The sequence below is a fragment of the Pinus tabuliformis genome, chromosome 3_1 (assembly GCF_031772625.1).
Source record: "Pinus tabuliformis cultivar Carrire ecotype Pingquan chromosome 3_1, CPIR1, whole genome shotgun sequence".
In the NCBI taxonomy this organism is placed as follows: Eukaryota; Viridiplantae; Streptophyta; class Pinopsida; order Pinales; family Pinaceae; genus Pinus; species Pinus tabuliformis.
Window position 1 is genome coordinate 140,165,883 of NC_142301.1, and position 21,937 is coordinate 140,187,819.

The 21,937-nt window shown below is 36.7% G+C and overlaps 1 protein-coding gene across 1 annotated transcript; it reads right to left on the reverse strand.

Annotated features, from left to right (window-relative positions):
* Window positions 1-17,094: 17,094 nt before the first annotated feature.
* On the reverse strand, window positions 17,095-19,501 carry LOC149186173 (heat shock cognate 70 kDa protein-like). Its single transcript, XM_089412570.1, has 2 exons — window positions 19,223-19,501; window positions 17,095-18,978 (listed from the first exon to the last, which is right to left on the reverse strand). The coding sequence occupies exons 1-2, from the start codon at window positions 19,425-19,427 to the stop codon at window positions 17,231-17,233; spliced, it is 1,953 nt and encodes a 650-aa protein (XP_089268696.1). The 5' UTR covers window positions 19,428-19,501; the 3' UTR covers window positions 17,095-17,230.
* Window positions 19,502-21,937: the final 2,436 nt, after the last annotated feature.

The following is a 21,937-nucleotide window of genomic DNA, read 5'->3' on the forward strand; positions in this document are numbered from 1 at the left end:
GTCATCTTCACCAACCTGCTTGCTGCTAAGAGATGTTTCTATGGCACACACAAGATAGGGTGACGAAAGGTCACAATCATCATCTTCTTATTATACAACCCATGTAGGTAAATCATCTTCAATGAGACGTTGAGTTGGGGGATATGGTACAAGCTATTTTCGAGACTTTATAAGCAGTTTTACTCTAGAGCTTTATTCTCTTTCTATTTTTTTTTTCCAAACTCAATGACTACCTTCTAGAGGTTTTCAAATAATAAGCATGTCTCAAGTGCCTCAAAGGAGGTTTTCACTTAAGACTATTATTTTTCTTTTTTCTTTATTCTCTGTTGGTCAAGAGATGGATGGATTGAGAGAACTAGTGCTCTCAATAACATTTAGTTAGTTACTTATTGAAATTGTAATTTCAGCCCTAGAAAGGGGCTTCTTGTAAACTTTTAATATGTAACCATTCACTACTAGTGGTATTTGCCCCCAATTTATGGTTTTGATCCTAATCGAGTCATTGTCATATAATGTTTCCACCAGTTAAGATCCCAAACATTTGGTTGTGAACTTTCCTTTAAATTCCTTGAACCTAGATTCATATAAGAGAGCCGAATCACCCTCTTGGAAGTCTCTAGTTCTGATGCATCTATCATGCCCAATTTTTCTTTGTAGTTGCATGAAACGAGGCCTACATCATGTACTCATCCAAGGAATTTAATTGTTGTATCCCTTCAGTTTATGCATCAGTAAAATCCATTTATAATTGAGATTACATCCTCAAATTTTTTATTTAAACTGAATTGATAAAAAAATGTTCTTTCTATAAACTAGCCCATATGGAGTGAAACCAATGGTGGTTTTCAAAGTGGTATTGTAAGCCCAAGTAGCCTCATCAATACTTTCTTCCCAACCATTCTTTTTGCCACTAATTACCCTAGAAAGAGTGTTCTCTAAGGATCAGTAAAATCCCATTAGGAGGAGTGGGTAGGCGACATTTATGGCAAATATATTTGGATATCTGCCGCGAAATATGCATTTATAATCAAGAAATGGAGGGAAGAGTCAGATTTGAATTCGAAATCACCTATAAATCTAGCATGTTGGTCTAGCGAAGAACACTTTGCGTTTTGAAAGTTGTGTATGAGCCCTCTTGTTTTCGCTCTATGAATCGACAGACTTGGGAGGATTTAGTTTCAAGCCCGACATTTGTGAAACTAACTGAGTGGAACCAGAAGATTATCTTTGAACAAATGTCTGAGCCAGTAAGTTTCGAAGCCACTGTCTCTCAAGCAGAATTCCCTAAAGTTCCATCAATGGAAGACACACCATCCGTGCCTACGACATTGCAGTCACCTAGGCCAAAGCAATATGCTACTAAGGTGAAGTAAAAGAAACCATAACCTATATCGGTGAGGCGGTCAACGAGGAAGAACCCTGTAGAGGTTCGACAGAAAGAGAGGAAGGACAAGGCAAAGCAGCGAAAGGAACTCGTGGATTTGGACACAGAAGAACTCCACGATGGAGTTGAGGAATTGGATGCTGATGAGAGCGAGCCTATCACTAGGCTCCCGACGTATATACCTCTACGGAAAGGGAAAGTGAAGTTAACCAAGGACCCAGATTCAGGAAATTTCACGATATCTAGGCCATAATTGACGGAAGAAGTGGTATTTGAGGACACACACTTTGCGCGTATCCTTGTGTTAAAACTAGAGGATTGAGATCTCGTTGATCATGAAAAATTTCTGTATTTGGCCACCAATAAGTACATGACCAAGATTTGCTATGGAGATACTTGGGTCACAAGATTGGAACCGATGAAATGGATAAAAGGCGTCGATCAGGCCTGATTGCTACATATGTTGTGTGTGCCACAATTTCACAGGTCAATTATCAATAGTGTCTGTGTGAGCCAATTGCTCAAGTTAGTGCACGATGGGTGTTTGTGGTTAGGCGAACCCATCCCCATAACAGACATGCTGATCCATAGAATTATGAAGTTTCCCTATAAAGGGGTGGATCCAACGAAGGAATTTGGAGGAAAAAAGAAAGGAGAAGGAAATTGCAGATAAAATAAAAAATGAGTATGGACTGGTCAAGAAGTTGCACAAATACTCTATCCGCTCTATTGCAGACCCAGTGGTGCACTTTTCCGATCAGATTTTGGCTGAGAAGGTAATGATAAAATGTGCGGATGAGGTTACATCACCAGTAATTTCATTGGCAGCACAGTGTGCAAAGGGGGTGCAGTACAACTGGGTATAGTACCACTGCAAGGGATTTTTAGCTAATTGTTGCGAAGTGTTATCAGTCAGAAATTTTCCCTAGAAGTTATCAGAAGAAGCACAAGGCCGAGGTAACTACAAACCAATCTTTTAAGTATAGGCTCTAGCTAAGCATGACTCAGAGAGGGCTCTCTCTATATGTTTTAGCTTTGTTTGCTGAGATTTTAGGCTAGTTCTTAGAGTTCAGGGGGGTTTGGATTTGTATTGGAAGTTGGATGGTGGAATCCTTAAACAGATGGATAGAATGGTGTCTCTGGCTATTGGGCTATGGAGTCAAAGAAGGATAGCAGGACTGGTCTTAAATCATTAAAGGGAATGTTCAATGGGTAAGCTAGCAGAGTGAAACACAGGTTTTCAAGTCGAATGGATGAAATGATCTTAACTAGGGTGAGAGGGCACTTAAGAATCCTCATACTAGGACTGAGAGGAGGAACAGAGGATGATCATGAGAAAAGGGCAGTTAAGAATCTTTTACTATAGACCAGAGGGAAACTATCTGAGCTAAGGAGCACTCAAGAATTCCTTAACTTAGATAATTTTAGCAGAAAACATACAAAATGCCTAATAGTCAAAACAGAGTGCAGTGAAGCAAGTTCTGAGATATCATTCCATATTAAGCACTTAGATTTCAGATACATTTAAGATTATGGAAAAAACTTTTAAAGAAAAGTGACAACTCAAAAGAAGATACTTGTCTGTATTTCGCACTACACATGAATCCAGTGAAATGTCTTTTCTTTATTCAATAATCCAACTTGCTGGTCCAATAGTGGTATAATAGCTTACAGTCTTTGATCAAGAAAACTATAGAAATGTCTAAGAATCCACCCTACATACTTCGAATTGTGAAGTATTTATACAAAAACTTATTAAAAAATATCTCAAAACAACTTCAGATTTATTTGAGGGAATACAAATATCTTCTTGCAAGAAGATAGAGACAGCGAATGAACTGTTTCTTGCTGATGGTTTTGGTCTAAAGTGTAAAAACCAAAATAAATCTCATTAGATTCCACTTAATTTAAAGTGTTATGAGGGCAATTTACTGGAATTGGACGACTGAGTGGGTTTTCCACGGTTAAATACTTGGAATTGGGCGATTTTCACTGTAACTGGTAGTTAAAAAAGGTTTTGCAGGGGTCTGTATGGCTCTGGTATGGATGCATGACTGTGTCGGACTGTCAGCAGCTTCTGTGGAGAAATTATGGAGGTTCATGAGATATTTCGGCAGTTTGCAGGAGTTGCAATGATGTTGTGAGTTCTCAAAGGCAAACACGTGAAAAAAACAAAAAGAGGGGTAATCAGGCTTTTATAGGAAAACAATTAATTTTGGTGGGTTTTTACTAATGGATGAATAGTGGTGGTTTTCGGTTGGAAAGGAGAATCAGTTTGGGAGGTCCAACGCACCGCTTTTGTGGTGAGGGCGTTATTCGGGAGGGGCCGCCTGCTGAAAAATGGCAACAAGAAATGCTAAAAATAGAAGTGCTAAAAATAGCACTGCTAAAAATAACAGTTTGGGTACTAGTGCTGGATTGGGCAACAGGGAATGAAAAATGGAAGTACTAAAAATAACATTCTATTTTTAGCAGTTCAGGATGGATTCCTATTTTAGTCAGTCCCTGGACTAAAAATAGGAAGTAAAATTCAAATTTGATATTAACAACAGTTTGAAAATTAATTAATTAATTCATCTTGAGTTAATTAGTTAAGGAAAATCAAAGTTGAAGTCTATGTGAGGACATGCAACAATTTATCTATTAATTGAGGAATTTATCCATCAATTAAAGAGATAAGGATGAGTTCTAATTTGAGTAGTAATTAGTTCCCTCCGCAGGATGAGGATTCAGAGGAGGCAACAAAGTTCGCTTCATTATGGGTAACGAAGGATCCAGAGAGGATCACAGAGTCAAAAGTATTTTGGATATTGGTCAAGATGGACCTCGGTACAATGATAAGTTAGAGGCCAAGGTTGTCTCCAACCTTGTCTGAGCAGTTGCGGGCCTTTGCGGAATTTAAGGCCAATTTTCATAATGTATCTATTCATGCAAGGCAAGACCCTAAGAAGATATGGCACAAGTTGCCATACCTAGTAACAGAGGCTGATGTACAGGAGATTTTGGGGTCACGACCAGCGGAGTGGCGAAAAACCACAGATATTGGCGTAGGTACCAGTAAAGGAGGAGAACACAAGCAGCAGCACGAGAGTTGGCCAAGAAGAAGAAGAAATAAGTCACTACTAAAGCAACTGCTACTAAGGCAACTATTGATAAAGAGTGCGCTGCAAAAGAGGCCACAGTAGAAGTCGAAGCATCGACTTCCCAGCATACTAAAGAGGAGGAACAATCCGAGCTAGAAGGAGGCAGGGGTGATGAGCAGAGCACTCCATTTAGGCTGACAAAGTGATAAAATGAGACAACTACCGGACCCAGGAAGAAGAAAAAACTAGACAAACAGGCACACGCAGATCCAATGGTCCTCACTGAAGGGGACTTGGATGAGAACGGGGACAAGGTTCGAGATACAACAACGGAACTATGGAAATAGTTTGAGAAATAGTACATGCAGACGCTTAGGAGCGTCTAGAAGGATCTTCGTGAGTTGTAGATTCAAGCAGTTAGAATTCAGGCGAGCGTGGGACAAGCGAGTGGGGTTCAAGAGAACCTGCAGCGCCGAGCGAGAGCGTAATGGAAACAGAACGGACTCTAGACCTCAGAGTCATTTCCTTTCCAGAAGGGACATTACACATAGAATCAGAGGAAGATAGTTCTCAGCTCAGAAAGGTCAAGGGTGTGGGTATGAATTTAGCCATGCTGCCCCTTCAGACCCTCCACGCACTTCATCAAGGGGTCTTAGATGAGCTTCAGATCAGAGAACAATGCGTGCTATTGGTGATTAGTCAAGTTAAAATGAACAATGAGAAGATCTTTGCTAAAAAGTTTTAGGCTCTTAAGGAAAAAGAAGAGCTAGCAGCGCGAAGCCATAGCCTAGAAGCAATAATTACACAAGCATGTAATTTAGTACTGGAGTTACACATTCCAGAGGATGCGACCACTTCAGCAAAGGTTTGGAAATTGGCCGCTGCAGTGTGAAAGTCAAAGGAGGAGGTAGGTAGAGTTACTTTTGATTTTCAGATGAAGGTCTCAAAACTACAATTGAAACTGCAACCAACTACTCCACCAGAGGTCAGGGAGCAGAGCGGCACAGCCATCCAAGAACACATGTCTAGCTTGGATAGTGCAGTAAAGGGTTGTAATTACCTCTTTGAAAATGCAATGGAGCTATGGACCATTTTCTAGGAGGACTCAAAACTTGCATAGATTAGGTACAAAGGTCAGAGGGGATAATATATAGTGGATGAGATGGGGGGGGACTATGCGCATTTTAGTGCCAGTCTAGTGCTTTGTGCACTTACAAGAAATGAAGGTGCTGCAGGCACAGGTTGAGGATATGCAACACACAGAACACATTTTTAAGGCTCAGATTCAACCATGGATAGAGGAAGCAAGCCAAATTACTCTGTTTATCCAAAATAAGCTAAAGACTTTCCATGAGACACAAAGGACCATGTGCCTCGCGATGGAGGGGCCAACTACAGAGGAGCTGGTCGAAGAAGTGCAGCAGACCGCCGTGTAGAGCATAGTGGACCTTGAAGTTTTGAAGATAGAGTTCAGTGAAATCCTCCATAAAGTGGAGAAACCAGCTGAGTGACTCGAGCGTAAGTCACCATATTTGTGTTGGGGGCCTGTTGGGATGGGGTCCCTGGGGTCAAATTTTGTCAGTTAAGTCAATTTTTGTAATAGTTTTTGTGAACAAATGTAAAGTCTCTGTGAAATGTGGAAGCTGAGCGTGAAGATAAGTAAGAGTCAAAGGGGAATTAGTCCCTTGTATGGGTAGGTGATAGGATGGTTTTGAGCCTCACCCATGGTCCATGAGCCATGGTATTGTAATGAAGAGGATATATATAGTTGAGTCATAGCGAGTCTAAGGAATAAATTCTGATAGAGAATCATTATAAGGGCAAGGTGCTAAGGTGGGAAAAGTCTATTTCCTATACTTAGGTGAAATGGGAAGGCTCCTATAGCTGAGTGCGCGGAGACCTTGGTAAGTCTGCAGATGAGTGTGCGGGTCCCTGCAGTTGTGTGCACAAGGATAAGAAGTCTGTATTTGAACATTTACATCTTAATAAAGACTGTTTTGAGCCGAATTTTTGCATATGTGCCTTGTTTATTTATTTTTGTTAATTATATATATATATCTTCGCTCGGTGATTTGTTTTATATGAATTAATGCTTAATTTCTGCGCGAAACGGATAGATCTGTAATATTTATGCATAATAAGTATAATTAACCACCTTCGCAGAGCTTAGGAAGTTGTTAAATAGATCTGATGTAGTTAACTACTCGAAAAGAATAAATCTTCGCGAAGGCAGATCTAGGTCATAAAGGATTAAAAATATACATTTTATTGTGTGAAAGTAGTGAATATGTATCTTTTATGCATGTCAAGTACAATCAAGTACCTTCGCGAAGGTCTAAAGGTCATTTCGGTAGAGTTGAAGTAGTTGAAAATAGGAAGGAATAGATCTGTGTGAAGGCAGATCTAAGCTATAATATCCTTAGAAAGACCATCACACAGGCCTCTGGATGCAGAAAACTGGTTTTGGCATCCCCCAATATTGCTTCTGTTTGGACTACAGCCTGCATTATGTAGGTTGTTTCTGAAGGAGCCAATAGTTAGGTTTTTGTTGGTTGGCGCGAATAACTCTGAACCTGGGTTAGGCCCCCTTAAGCCAACAACATGCACTAGTGCTAAAGATTGTGGATCAAGACAAGGAGTTTGTAGTGTGTACGGATGATTGCAAGAGAGGATTTGGTGGAGTTCTCATGCAAGAAGGGTAGGTAGTGTGCTATGAGTCACAAAAATTGAATGAGAACGAGAAACACTATCCAACGAACTATCTTTTGCTAGCAATGATTATGTTATGAAACCAGCTCACAAAAATATAGAAAAGAAAGATCAACGCCTTACAAATCAACCTCTTCGAGGGGGCAACCTCCTTTATATTACACAAATGAACAATTCTTCGATGATACAGATGAAAAGACCTCCTTTCTATATATAGGAGTCTAAGGGGTCATAATGTAATCATAGTTGACATAACAATAATAATGTAAGGGCACAACAATAACAATAGTGGGCTTCTATGGGGCACAATAATAACAATATGGAGACTACATGGGCACAACAATATAATAAGGGGGTTGCACTAATAAAAATAAGGGGTTACACTAGTAGTATAGGGACCTAACATTCCTCTCTCCTTCAAAAAGTGTTGTCCTCAACACTTGAGTAGTTATCAATGCTTCTGTATAAAATTCTCGTCTTCCCATGTGGAATTTTCAGTGGGCAAGTTCTTCCACTAGATAAGATACATTAAAATTGATCGATTTCGTTGTTTTCGGGTTCTTGTTTCCATGACTTATTCAGGTTCCAATATGATTTTTATTTCCTCATCAAGTTTTGACAATATTGTTTGAACTGGGAGCTTGTCACTTATAAACTTATTTAAGCATGAAACATGGAAAACTGAGGGCACATGGGAAGATGTAGGAAGCTTCAATTTGTATGCCATAGTACCAATATTTTGCAGCGCCTTGTAAGGAACATAGTACTTTGGTGATAATTTATTATCCTTCTTAGCTTTCTTGAGGGACATTTGTTTGTATGGATGTATTCGTAAAAGTTCTTGGTCTCCCATATCAAAACTTCTTTCGCTGTGATGTTGGTCTGCCTATTGTTTCATTTGATTATGTTCCAAAGTGAGGTTATCCTTTAAGAGTTGGAGAACTTGTTGTTGTTGAGGGTCTACCTTAACACCTTCATGAGATAAAATATGACCCAAGTATTGCACCTCTTGTACTCTAAAGAAACATTTGGAGGTTTTTGCATATAATTGTTTCTCGTCCAATAGTCTTAGCACTCTATCAACATGTTCAACTTGATCCTTCCAAGACTTGCTGTAGATTAGTATATCATCAAAAAAATACTAACACAAATTTTCTAAGGAAGGGTTTGAAAATGGAATTCATCAAACCTTGGAATGTAGAAGGTGCATTGGTAAGGCCAAAAGGCATGACCAAAAATTCATAATGACCCTCATGAGTTCTAAATGTTCTTTTCGGAATGTCTTCATTCTTCATTCTAATTTGATGATATCCTGCATGAAGGTATGACTTGCTGAAGTAAATTTCCTCATGCAATTCATCCAATAATTCATCAATGAGAGGAAAGGGAAATTTAACTTTAATAGTGAGCTTTTTGAGCTCTCTATAATCCAAACACATGTGCCATGATCCATTCTTCTTGTGCATCAATACTACTGGAGCAAAGAAAGAACTTTGACTAGGTTGAATTATACCAGCCTCTAGCATTTCTGCAACCATATGTTTAATTTCACTCTTTTGTACAAAAGGATATATGTAAGGCCTGATGTTTGGAGGAATACTTCCTGGAAAATGAATAGCATGATCATGATCACAAATAGGTGGGAGGCCTTTGGGAGTCTCAAATACCTTGGAATGATTGTCCAAGACTTTTTGGAGATCTGGAGAAATAGATGATTTCGGCGTGGGAACCTCTAGCGAAAATAATTGTGTAATTACGCCACATTGTTCTTCCTTTAGAAGATTTGTCATGCTATTAGAGCTGATTATCTTTCCTGGTTTCCCTGCGATACCCCTTAATTCAACTTCCTTTCCTTCTGAAAAATTTTCAAGAAGAGTTCTTGAAAATTAAAAGTTATAGATTTGAGGCTTCTGCGATCTTCATTTTGTGTAGTGATGTCTTCTGGAGTCATCACATTCATGATCTATTGTATCGACGTTTCGAACCAACCTCTGTGGTTCATCATCAGGATCAGATGTGTGAAAGTTATCGTACCCAAAGATTGTAGCCATTAGACTCATAGTACAACATCAACACCACCCATTGGAATGGAAAGCATTGGACTATTCAAAACACATTCTCCCATGGATAGCTTGATATTATAGCACTTTCCAGAGAAATTTATGGTTCTTCCATTTGTAACCAACACTTGACACTCTGGTGCTGGATATAGGAAGCAATTCAATTCCTTCACTATCTTACAATGAATAAAATTATGGGTACTGCCCGAATCAATCAACACTATTACCTTTTTATTCTTGATATGTCCTTCTATCTTGATAGTTTGACAAGTGGTAATTCCTGCCAATGCATTGCAATATATGGTCGAATTCATTTCTTGATGCTCGATGTGATCTTTCACTTCTTGAATCTTTTTCTTCTTGATATGTCCTTCTATCTTGAGAGTTTGAGAAGTGGTAATTCATGCCAATGCTTTACAAGATATGATCGGATTCATTTCTTCTTTATCTGGGGTTGGTTCCTGGTGTATATCCTCTTCTTTTGATGTTTCTTGATCCTTTTCTTCCTCCTCTTCACAATCTATGTAAAATAATTTCTTCTCAACACACTTATGACCTTTAGTGTATTTACTATCACAAATGTAACAAAGCCCTTTTTCTCTTTTTTCTTCCAATTGTTGTGGTGTAAACCTTGTAGGTTGTGGAAGGCTAAGAGCAAAAACACTTCCATATTTATATTTGTGAGTGGTAGGATTCCTTGTTTCTATAATTCCACCTTCAATTTTCTTGCCAACTTGAATGCCTTCTCTAATGAATCAGGTTCCCAAAGACGAACCTCATGTTGAATGTTATCCTTTACAGTCCCTATGAAGACATCAATCCTTCCCTTATATGGAATATCATTTATACTTATATTTAATTTTTGGAAGTCCTCAATGTGCTCTTCCATTGAACCCTTTTGTTTGAGATTTATCAATTGGATAAAGAAGGTGTTTCTCTTTGTATCCTTATAATGTGCTATCATTTCCTCCGTGAAAATTGACCAAGTGACAAGTGGTGTACGAGAACAAATCCCTTTATACCATAAAAATTGATTCGGTTCTAAATATAAAGATGCAATACGTACCTTTTGTAACAGTTGTACATCATGTAGATCAAAATATTGTTCCATCTATAGTATCCAATTTACCGGATCATTGCCATCAAACTTCCTCATGTCGCCTTTTCTTAATTTTGGGTCATCCAGGATATCAAAAGACGTTGATGGTGTTGAAGAAATTATACTATTGGATGAATCTGAAGAATGAAGTGGCGGAGTTTGTGGCTAGATGTTTAGATTTTCAGCAGGTCAAGGGGGAATGTAAGCATCTAGGTGGTTTACTATAGCCTATAGTGATTCCATAATGGAAATGGGAGGTCATTCCCGTGGATTTCATCATAGGTCTTTCGAGGAAAGTGAGGCAGCATGATTCTATTATGGCCGTGGTTGAAAAATTGAGAAAGGTAGCTCACTTCATTCTAGTAAAGACTACATATTGATCTAGTGAGGTAGTATAGGTTTTCATCAGAGAGATAGTGAGACTGCATGGTGTTCCAAAGAAGATTGTATAGGACAAGGATGCAAAGTTCACTTCCAAGTTTTTGAAGTAGTTATTTGTAGGTTTGGGCACAAAGTTGGCCTTCATCACAAATTATCGTCCACAGACAGATGGATAGGCAGAGAGGGTCAACAGGATCTAAGAGGATATGTTGAAGATGTACGTGAGGCACCAATAGAAGAAACGGGAGCAGTATCTTAAATTGGTTGAGTTCGCATACAATAATGGTTATCAAGAGTCATTAAGGATTAGCCCTTTCGAGGCATTGTATGGACGGATTTGTAACACTCCCATCAGCTGGAGTGATCCATTGAACAAGGTACTTATTTGACCAAACTTGTTGGTAGACATGGAGCAGGAAATGTAGGTTATAAAGAAGAATATAGAGGTAGAAAAGGATAAACAAAAGAGTTATGCGGATCAACACAGGGTTTTCAAGGAATTTTAGGTTTTGGAGCATGTGTATTTGCACATCAAGCCCAAGAAAATCTCTTTGAGGATTGGTTCATGTGCCAAGTTGGCACCATGGTATTGTGGGCCTTTCGAGATCATTAAGAAGATTGGACCAGTGGCATATCGAATTGTACTACCCCTAACAGTGAAATTCCATGATGTTTTCCATATTTCATTGCTTAAGAAGTATATAAAGGATGGCGATCATGTTATTGATTGGTCTGTATTTTAGTTTGATCAAGAAGGAGATTTCCATCCAGAGCCTCAGTGCATATTGCAGTGGAAACATCTCATGATCAGGAAAAAATCCATAGAGAAAGCTAAAATGTAGTGGAAGCACTTTGGGCCTAAAGAAGCTACATGGGAGATGGCAGATCAGATGCGAGCCTTGTATCCTTCACGGTTTTCTAGTTGAGGCAAAACAGTTTTGGTTTAATGTTGGTATATGTTTGGCGTATGTTTTGCTGATGTTTTGGTATATGTATGTATATGTATATGGATGTAAATATTGCCATGAGCTAAGTTATAAAGCTCCAATAAGCCGTATTGGTGTCATATTATTATGGTTGTTATATTGTCATGTTGTCATGATGTTTTTCTTTTAAGCAGGTCTTTCATTGTAAATATTACAGTGAACTAAGTTACAAAGCTCCATGGGCAGTATGTTTGGTTTTCAACATTTTTTCTGAGGTCATGGTGTGGTTTAACGTCGAGGACAGTGTTCCCCAAGGGGAAGGGTTCTATAACAACCCTGGTGAAAATTTCATGTAATTAAGGTTAATAAAAGAAAAATAAGGCCATGGTTAAGGGACACTTATTCCAAGTTGAACGTTTGGAAAATATATCTTATTGGGTGTCACTAGATGTGTGTTTTGGCTAAGGAAAATTGGAAAAGGCTAAGGCAAAGGGATTATAAGGAAAAAAGGAATTTTTGCCACATTAATTAATGAAAATAAAGGAAAATAGGAGAAAAAGAAGATAAAAGGTCATAGGTTGCATGGGAGGAGGAAATTGAAGGAAAATAATGGAAAATGAATAAAATAGAGGCATCATTAATAAAAAGGATTTTGAAGATCAGTGGGCAAGCTTTTTCTAACCTTTTATCAGTTCAAGTTTGGAGCTCTCTCATTATTCTCTCTCTCTTGCTCACTCTTGATCACTTAGAGTTTTCTTGGAGTACCCTAGCTTTGGATCAAGGAAGGAAAAGAAAGCAATGGGAAAGGAAGGAAACCAAGGATCAAGGAACAAGAACAAGATCAAGAAGCTTCAACAGAAAAAAAAATGTAGGTAGCCTTTTGCATGTGTGATTTCCTAGCTAGTTTGGACATGCATGGATTTGCATGTTGGTGTATGGTTCTCTTACGACCGGTGGCATGGTTTTGTAAGGTTATGACAATGGTTTCAGCCTAGCCTTGCCTTTTTCTAGATGCCATGGTGTTGGGATGTTTATTTCGGTTTTGATCTTTGGTTTGCTGGATTGGTTTCAGAATCTTGGGCGGAGGTGGTCTCAAGGTTCATTTCCCAAAGGCATAGGAATCCCTTGACTAGTTTTGGTGGGATACATGGAAAATCCTAAGGGAGAAGTCTTGGTTTAGGGCCTAGTGATCCGGGTTTGGATTATGGTAAAGCGTGAGACATTGGTCTCGGTTTAGGGCCTAGTGATTCGAGATTGGATTGCGGTAATTCCTGAGAGACAAGGAGACAGAAAATTCCTCAAGGATAGTGATGGATTCCAAATGGCATTCCAAGTTCGGTTCAGTTGTGATCGGAGAATCGGTTTGGGTGTGATCAAGTTTTGGTGGTTTAACCTCTAGATTCCCCTGGTTGTTCTTTGATTGGTTTTTCTACGAGATCCCACATTCATGCTTGGAATATGGCACAGGGGTGACTGGTTGAAAGAGAGATTTGGTTCAACCATGTCTATGGTCAGGTGGTTCAACCATGTCTATGGAATCAGAGTTTTATTGTGCTTTGATGCTATGTTGCTGCAGTGCTCATGTTAATCATGGAGGAAGTGAAGGCATGGAGGATTTTGGTGTACTGTGATTGGCAGATTTAGGAGATGGAAGAGATTTCTATCCAATGGTGGTTGGATAATTCGACAGAAATTGGGCGAGGCTCATTGGTCGTGATAGTACCAGCATACTGGAGTCTGTAGAGTCATTTTTACAGTGTAATCAGCAAGGATTGTTGATCGTGGTGGCCTTTAGCAGATGGTAGTTCACAAATCCGTGTGATAAACATTTTCCTGTCTGATAGTGCCAACATACTATGAAAGAATTTGAGTCTTCCCGCTCATAGAAGTGAGTTGTTCCATGTATAATTTGCTTGATAAATTAATAGAAGAATTGAGCAGCGCAACAACAACATGGTGGTTTTTTGTCCGGGATAAGTTTTCCACCGAAAACAATTGTGTCTATTTGTGATTGCCTTCATGGTTTCTGAATTATTTTTGATGCACTAATATCTAATTATGTGTTTCAGTTTATGCATGTTAAAGATTAAATAATAGGAGAAAAATTGTATAAGTATTCACACCATTGATTCACCCGCCCCCTCCCCCCCATCTCCAACCCCCTCCCCCTCTCAGTAGTGATCTAGTTTCCAACAAGAACAACTACCTCACCAAGGGTGGCTCTTTATGAGAGGAACTATGTGGACTTGCATTCATAAGTTTGGATTTTAAATGAAGAAGTACTACAATACTTGAGGAAAGCAATTTTGATTATCTTTTTTAATAGAAATTTATATTTTTTTTCTTTAGAAAAAAAGAAAGGAAGAAAAGACTAAATTAAAGTCCTTAAAAATTAAAAAACGAAACAATAATAATAATATAAATAATAAGCCACAATAATTGTAAAAATTTATAATAAAATAATAAGTTAACCTACATCTATCTTTGCCTTAAATAAATCTTTTAAAATTTGACATGCCTTTATGTTCCTTGTTTATTTTTATTTTTTTTAGACTTATTAAAACATTCTCGTTCAATTGTTAGATGTGTGTTAATAATGCTTATTAAAACATTCCCTTTCAATTGTTGGGTGTGTGTTTATGAAAACGCTTTAGTTTTCCCATAGTTTTGTAGTTTCAGTTATGGAATTACGGTTTGATTGAAAATTCATATTTAGTAGGATTTATATTGTATTTAATATATTGTACAAAAATATAAAGAAAAAAACTTCTTGGTCTTTGGGTTTCCAAGTTAAAATTTATGTAAATTTGTGTGTGCCATTCTATTTTTTTTGTTTTTATTAAGAATCTATTTGCAACAATTATTTGTACATAATTAAAACTTACATCAATATGATAAAAGTTTTGGTCTTGTAAAAAATCAAATTAAGACCCAGAAAATATTTTACAATATTTTTCTAATTTTCATTATCATATATTTATACTTGTAAAAATCTATTTATAATAAGAACTTTATCACTTTTATTGGAAACTTAAGCACAAGAAAACATTTTCCTTAGTATAAATGAAAATTCCAACCTTCTCATTATGCCTCCCATTATTATAGATAGAAAAACATTATACAGCCTCCAATTCAAGGTGGCAAATTAAATTCAAAATGGCAAGTTAAACATGTTTTTTTAATTTACTTCAATTTCATTTCCAACAAATGAATAACCATAAATCAATAAAAACACCTTTCATTTTGGTAAAAGTGACTTGCTCTTTACAAATTTAATTATTTTTTTCATTTTTATTACCAAATAACATCATATATGAGCCCAACAACACTATAATAATTCAACATATGAGTAGCTATAGCAAAAGTGGTTAGCTTTTTACAAATTTAATTATTTTTTAATTTTATTATTAAAGAACATATTTAATATATGAGCCCAAAAACATTAATAATACACCGTTCGCTTTGGCAAAAGTGATTTTCTTTTTACAAATTTATTTATTTTTTAATTTTATTACCAAAGAACATATTTAATATGAGTCTAAAGAACTAATAATATATTTCCTCAAACATAAGAACTTCATTTTTAAAATGCTTATACCCTTGAATCATTAGATTATTCAATAATAAATTAAAATGGTCTAGTATGAAGCTAATGTGATTTTGGATTGCTCAAGTGAATGGAGAGTTAAGTAATCACCTTGACTTCAATTTAGTTACAGTTTGCTCTACAAAGATTAGGATGAATAGTAGAATATGTTTGTTTTACCCAAATAGCATGTAGAAAACTGACAAATGACAAAGAATATGAAATAATTAGCAAGTTGACATGTTTATGACTTTGTATATTTGTTATTCCTTGTTGAAGGATATTTAGATTTCCATTTAATTGGTGGCAAATTTTCCCAAACAATGACAAGGAATTTCCATCAAATATAAGAAAGAATTACTATGAAAAAAAGAAGCATGTAAAATTGAAAACTTAACAAATAGCTAATCCTAAAATCTTTTAAAAATTGATGCTTTTATAAGGATATTTGTAAATGCCACTTTTGTTGGAAACTTAAGCTTTAAACTAAGATTTTTCTCTTTTTAGTGTAAATAGACGTTGTGGTACTCTTACTGTCTCTATTTTTTTTCCATCCTAATTTCATTTTGGATAGACACAACATAACCTCCTATAATTGTTTTCCATAGTAATTTCTTTTTAGACACAACATAACCTCCTGTAATTGTTTTCCATAGTAATTTCTTTTTATAGACACAAAATAACCTCCTAATCCCAAGTTAACATACGTATGCTTTTGTAAATGCTTGGAAGAATCATACTGGCAAGTTAACCTCCTTAACGTTTTGTCTATGCTTTTATTTGCTTGGAAGAATAAGGATAAAGGCTTAGGTTTCAATTTTGTTGGTGACAATACTTCAATAAATCATTAAATTTCTCTTTGACAGAAATGGTTAGGTCATTATAATTATTTTGCATCTTTATTACTCAATATATTAGACCATTTCATTATGTGAAAGCAAGACAAACCATATCATAAAATAGACCATTTTAGTTATCAAATTTTAAGTGGAATAGAATGCAACTTATTATATTATGAAATATAACAAATTTGTAACAAATATTGACTTTTTTCCACAATGTCTAAACATAAGAAAATATTGTTCATATCATTACCTCATTAAATTGTTGAATAATGAACTAAAATGATATGTTGTGAAGTTAATGAGGCCTTTGTTTTAGTTTTAAAGTGGATGGAGAGCGATTACCAAGGCTTCATTTTAGCTATGTTTTGCTAACTTAAATAGTAGATTTCATTTGAGATATGGTTTCCTCCATTTAAAGGATACATTTGCCTAGTGTACCATGATACTTGGAAATTTAAACCTCAAAATTTCATGTATTATACCAGGTAACTTTTACCATGTAATATCAATTAAAAAAAACAATACAAAACCAATAAACTAATAAAAGAATATTGAAAAAAAAAACAGCTCTCGAGTATTCCAACAAAATAAAAATCAAATATCCAACACAAATTCTCTTTTCCTTACAAGTCAAAACACCAACATTCAATTTTCATATCTAAAATTAAGATACAATCTACCTTCTAAATCCTCATTATTCCACCCTAACAAAAGTGAAATAGATATAAAATATTTAAAGGCACACAATACAAATCCTCATTATTCCAACATAATAAAAGTGAAATAGATATAAAATATTTCAACACAAACTGTACTATTCCACTTCTAAATCTAGATTTGTAAGAACCAAAAACACCCATACACAACCAATAAAACAATATAAAAATTTAGAAAAAATGAAACAGCTCTAAAGTATTCCAACAACATAACGAAGTAGAATATCAACACAAATCCTCATTTCCTTGCTGCTCAAAACAACAGCATTCAATTCTCATATCTAAAATGGAGAGACAATCCACCTTCTAAATCCTCATTTCCTTGCTGCTCAAAACAACAGCATTCAATGGAGAGACAATCCACCTTCTAAATCCTGATTTGTAAGGGTGCTGTATCATCTTCTAACACGGTTAAAACAAAAAGAAAAAAGAGAAAATTATTTAATCAACTTCCTCAATTTTAGGCCCCGAGCCTGCAGCAGCAGAATAACCCTGTTCAGGAGAGCCAGCAGCTCCATAGGCTCCACCAGGTATATCAGCACCAGCGCCTTGGTACATCTTAGCAATGATAGGATTGCAAGTGTTCTCCAGCTCCTTCATCTTGTCATCAAACTCGTCAGCATCTGCAAGCTGGTTGTTATCGAGCCATTGGATAGTCTGTTCAAGGGCATCCTCAATCTTCTTTTTATCAGATGGATCTAACTTTGCCGCAATCTTATCATCTCGAATGGTATTCCTTACGCTGTAAGCATAGTTCTCCAAAGAGTTCTTGGCCTCTAACTTCTTCTTGTGCTCTTCATCTTCAGCCTTGTATGTCTCAGAATCACGAACCATCTTCTCAATCTCCTCCTTACTCAATCTACCCTTGTCATTTGTAATGGTGATTTTGTTTTTGTGACCAGTGGTTTTGTCCTCAGCAGAGACATTTAGAATACCATTGGCATCAATATCAAAGCACACAGTGATCTGGGGAACTCCTCTGGGAGCAGGGGGAATACCAGAAAGTTCAAATTTACCCAACAAGTTATTGTCCCTGGTTCGAGTTCGCTCACCCTCATACACTTGAATCAACACACCAGGCTGGTTGTCTGCGTAAGTAGAAAAGACTTGCTCCTTCTTTGTGGGGATGGTAGTATTCCTGGAGACGAGAACTGTCATAATCCCACCTGCAGTTTCTAGCCCTAATGAAAGGGGAGTAACATCTAGAAGCAACAGATCTTGCACTTTCTCACTGCCCTCTCCACTCAAAATAGCAGCTTGCACTGCAGCTCCGTATGCAACAGCCTCATCAGGGTTAATGCTCTTGCAAAGCTCCTTGCCATTGAAGAGGTCCTGCAACAAGGACTGAACCTTAGGGATCCTGGTAGACCCACCAACAAGAACCACATCATGGATTGAGCGTTTGTCCATCTTCGCATCCCGCAGGCATTTCTCAACAGGCTCCATGCACTTCCTGAACAAATCCATGTTCAACTCTTCAAATCTAGCCCTAGTAATAGTGGTATAGAAGTCAATACCTTCATATAGGGAATCAATCTCAATGGTGGTCTGGGCAGTTGATGAAAGGGTTCTCTTAGCTCTCTCACAGGAAGTTCTGAGTCTCCTGAGGGCTCTGGCATTACCACTAATGTCCTTCTTATGTTTTCTCTTAAACTCTTGTACAAAGTGGTTCACCAATCTATTATCAAAATCTTCACCACCCAAATGTGTATCACCAGCAGTGGCCTTCACTTCAAAAATACCATCTTCAATTGTGAGCAGAGACACATCAAAAGTACCTCCACCCAAATCAAAGATAAGAACATTCTTCTCACCAGAACTGCTAGCCTTCTTGTCAAGCCCATAGGCAATAGCAGCAGCAGTGGGCTCATTGATGATTCTCATAACATTCAAACCAGAGATTGCCCCTGCGTCCTTGGTTGCCTGCCTTTGAGAATCATTGAAGTATGCAGGAACAGTGACCACAGCATTCTTAACAGTGGTCCCAAGATAAGCTTCTGCAATCTCCTTCATCTTAGTTAAAACCATGGAAGAGATCTCTTCGGCTGCAAAATGCTTCTCCTCCCCTTTGTATGTTACAACGATGCTGGGCTTATCGCCAACCCCTGAAATGACCTTGAAAGGCCATAATTTCGCATCGCTCACAACGGAGGGATCAGAGAACCTCCTACCAATCAACCGCTTTGCATCTGCCATAACATAGAGAACTGATTTAGATTGAACACAAATGCAAATTCTACACAAACAGAAGAATCTTACAGCTGCAAATTCAAGCCTTCATATCAATCACCTTCAAAAAACTATAAGCTGAATTATGTCCATCCCGGTTCATATTCGAGAATGAAAGGGGAATTAATATACAACAACTGAATCACATATACAGAAATAAGCAGTGGAATAAACTCCCTCAAAAGAGTGACAGAGATTACTAACCGAAAACAGTGTTGATAGGATTCATGGCGACCTGGTTCTTGGCAGCATCTCCGATGAGACGCTCTGTATCAGTAAAAGCGACATAGGAGGGAGTGGTTCGATTCCCCTGATCATTGGCGATGATTTCCACCCTGTCGTGCTGCCACACTCCCACACACGAGTACGTCGTCCCCAGATCGATTCCGATCGCTGCTCCCTCGCCCATATTGACACTCTCACACACAGAACGCAGAGAGGGAGTTAACTAAGGAAATTGGGCCGAGAGCGATCGAAACTGTAGACGAGTAATGCAGGCCAAGAAGCACGAGAGGGGGAATGTTCAAAATAGTTGTTTCACACTTGAATTCCCTTCCCTTGACCATATTTTATAGTCGTAGAAATACTTTCAACTTAACTTCTCCCTTGGGATAAAGTAAAAAATAGGGGTTGGTTTTTCAACGAATTGCCCCTAAACCAATCCAATCCGTCATGGGTATTTATTGTGATACAGATCTATTTTTTTTTTTTCTTTGGCAAACTTTATCTATCGGTTTTTATTGTTCTGTAAACCCATAAATTTATTTTTCTCCTTCCAGAAACTTCATTTACCATTTTTTTTTATTGTTATACTAACTTAAGTTTCTCGAAAGAGAAACTTTATTAACCGGACTTTGGGATATTATTATTATAACGGTTTTCATATTTCATATTATAAGTTTAATGTTCTAATTTTATAAATTTTAATTTGTGGGCAAAAAAATCAATCTTAAATCAATTTCAATCTAAAAAAATTCAATCTTAAAGCAATTTCAACCTAATTCGAGAAAAGTAAGTTTTAAATAATTGCCACACAAACCTAATTCACTTATTTAAAAAACTCCATTTAAAAGTTTTATTGTTGGATAACCGGAATTCTCTCCTTCAAGAAACTTCATCTATTAGGTTTTGGGATTTTATTGTTATGGTTTTCATTTTCCAACGTCATAATTTTAGTGCTACAACCTTAAAAGTTGAATTTCTAACAATGAAACGGGTATGTTAACCTCATAGGTCGTACCTTGATTCGTTATTATGAGATTTTTTTTATTAAAAGCCCATATCCAAGTGTAATTGGTCTAAAAATATCTATTGTCTACTTTGGTCACCCACAAAAAAATATCTCATAGAATCAACTATCTCCACAATGTGAAATTAAAAATCAGCCTTTTATTCAAGGGTCACCTTACTTTCTAATGAAGACAAGAAGAAGGAAGAAGTTATCCTTACATCCTCTATCTTTCCATGTTTCTATGAGAGGAAATTCTTGATGTGAGCAAAATTACAATTCTCTTTGGTTGTATGTATGCCCTCTTGGATCATATGTTGTTCTTGATTTCTTATAAATCAATATAAATGCTTCTTATATTTGAAAAATAACTAATGTATTATTCATTTCTTTTGCATGTTTTTTAGTGGGGAAGCACGCATGATTTTCTTATATGGATTCTTGTGAAGAGTATTTGTTTTCGAAATGAACAACTATGTTGTGTGATTCTCTAGTGTGCACATTGTTGGCATGGAGTGCTATGATTTCTTTGTGTGCTTTATGTTTACTATTTATGCATCCTTTACATTTATTATGGGTGGGCTCCTCTGCATGTGTGACTACTCCACTAGACTAATGTGGTTGAACTCTTGGCTTCACATTGCTTATGATGGGCAAGATTCACATCTTTGGTTCAAGCCACAAGGTCCTCAACTATCATTAAGATAATGTGTGTTATATGGTTTTGAATACAACACATGTTACTTTATAAGGTAAGTCCTTTGTAAGAAGTTTCCATTGGTGCTTTTACAAATAACGCACACACACAAAAGAAAAAATTGGTTAGTAGTTGATAATAAATATATGATTTACAATGGAAGTATATATTTATAGTCACAATGTGAAAGGGTGTGATCTATGATTCTTCATTATTATTACTAATGCTATATGATACAATTGTATTAATTATTAGTTATCATTCCTACACCTATACCTATATGTGTATGTCACGTTGTCTCCCCCTTCAAATGCTTCATCCTCAAAGTATAGATAAAAGGAATTACTTTGTTCACCCAATGAAACCCAAGTGGAGAATCATCATTTATGGGCATCCATTTGCCAATGATTGAATATTTTGTTTTTCTTCAACACTGATAGTGGGAGGAAGTAAATAGTAGTCCTAGAGTATTAAGTACATGGTCACTCTCTACACCAAGGTATATTTCATTAGTTTTTATCCAGTTTGCACTAAAATAACAAGCTCTATGCTCTATAGCTCCCTACCCATGCTTGTATACCAAATAATAGATAACTTTTATATGATCAACAATTAGAATGAAATATTCACCACACTAAACATGGAGTGAAAGCATATCACCATGTATTCACATTCATATTGTAACTATCACAAAGTCTCCTCAATATCGTTCATCTATACAACTCAATCTTTCCATTGATTCTTGCAAATAACTTTCCATTAAATGCGATGAGATTGTATAAAAAAATCTTGTTTCATTCTCACTACAAATGGAAAATGATCAAGTTGACTTGTTTTGATGGAAAATATGATAAGGATGTTCTTTATTTTGTTCAGTTGCAATTCTAATCCTTTCCAACACTTAACCCTTCAGGATAGTTGATTTGTTGATTTTAATAATAGTTCGCTTTAAGCATTGTTGCCAATTTCCATCATTTGTTGTTTCATCATTGTC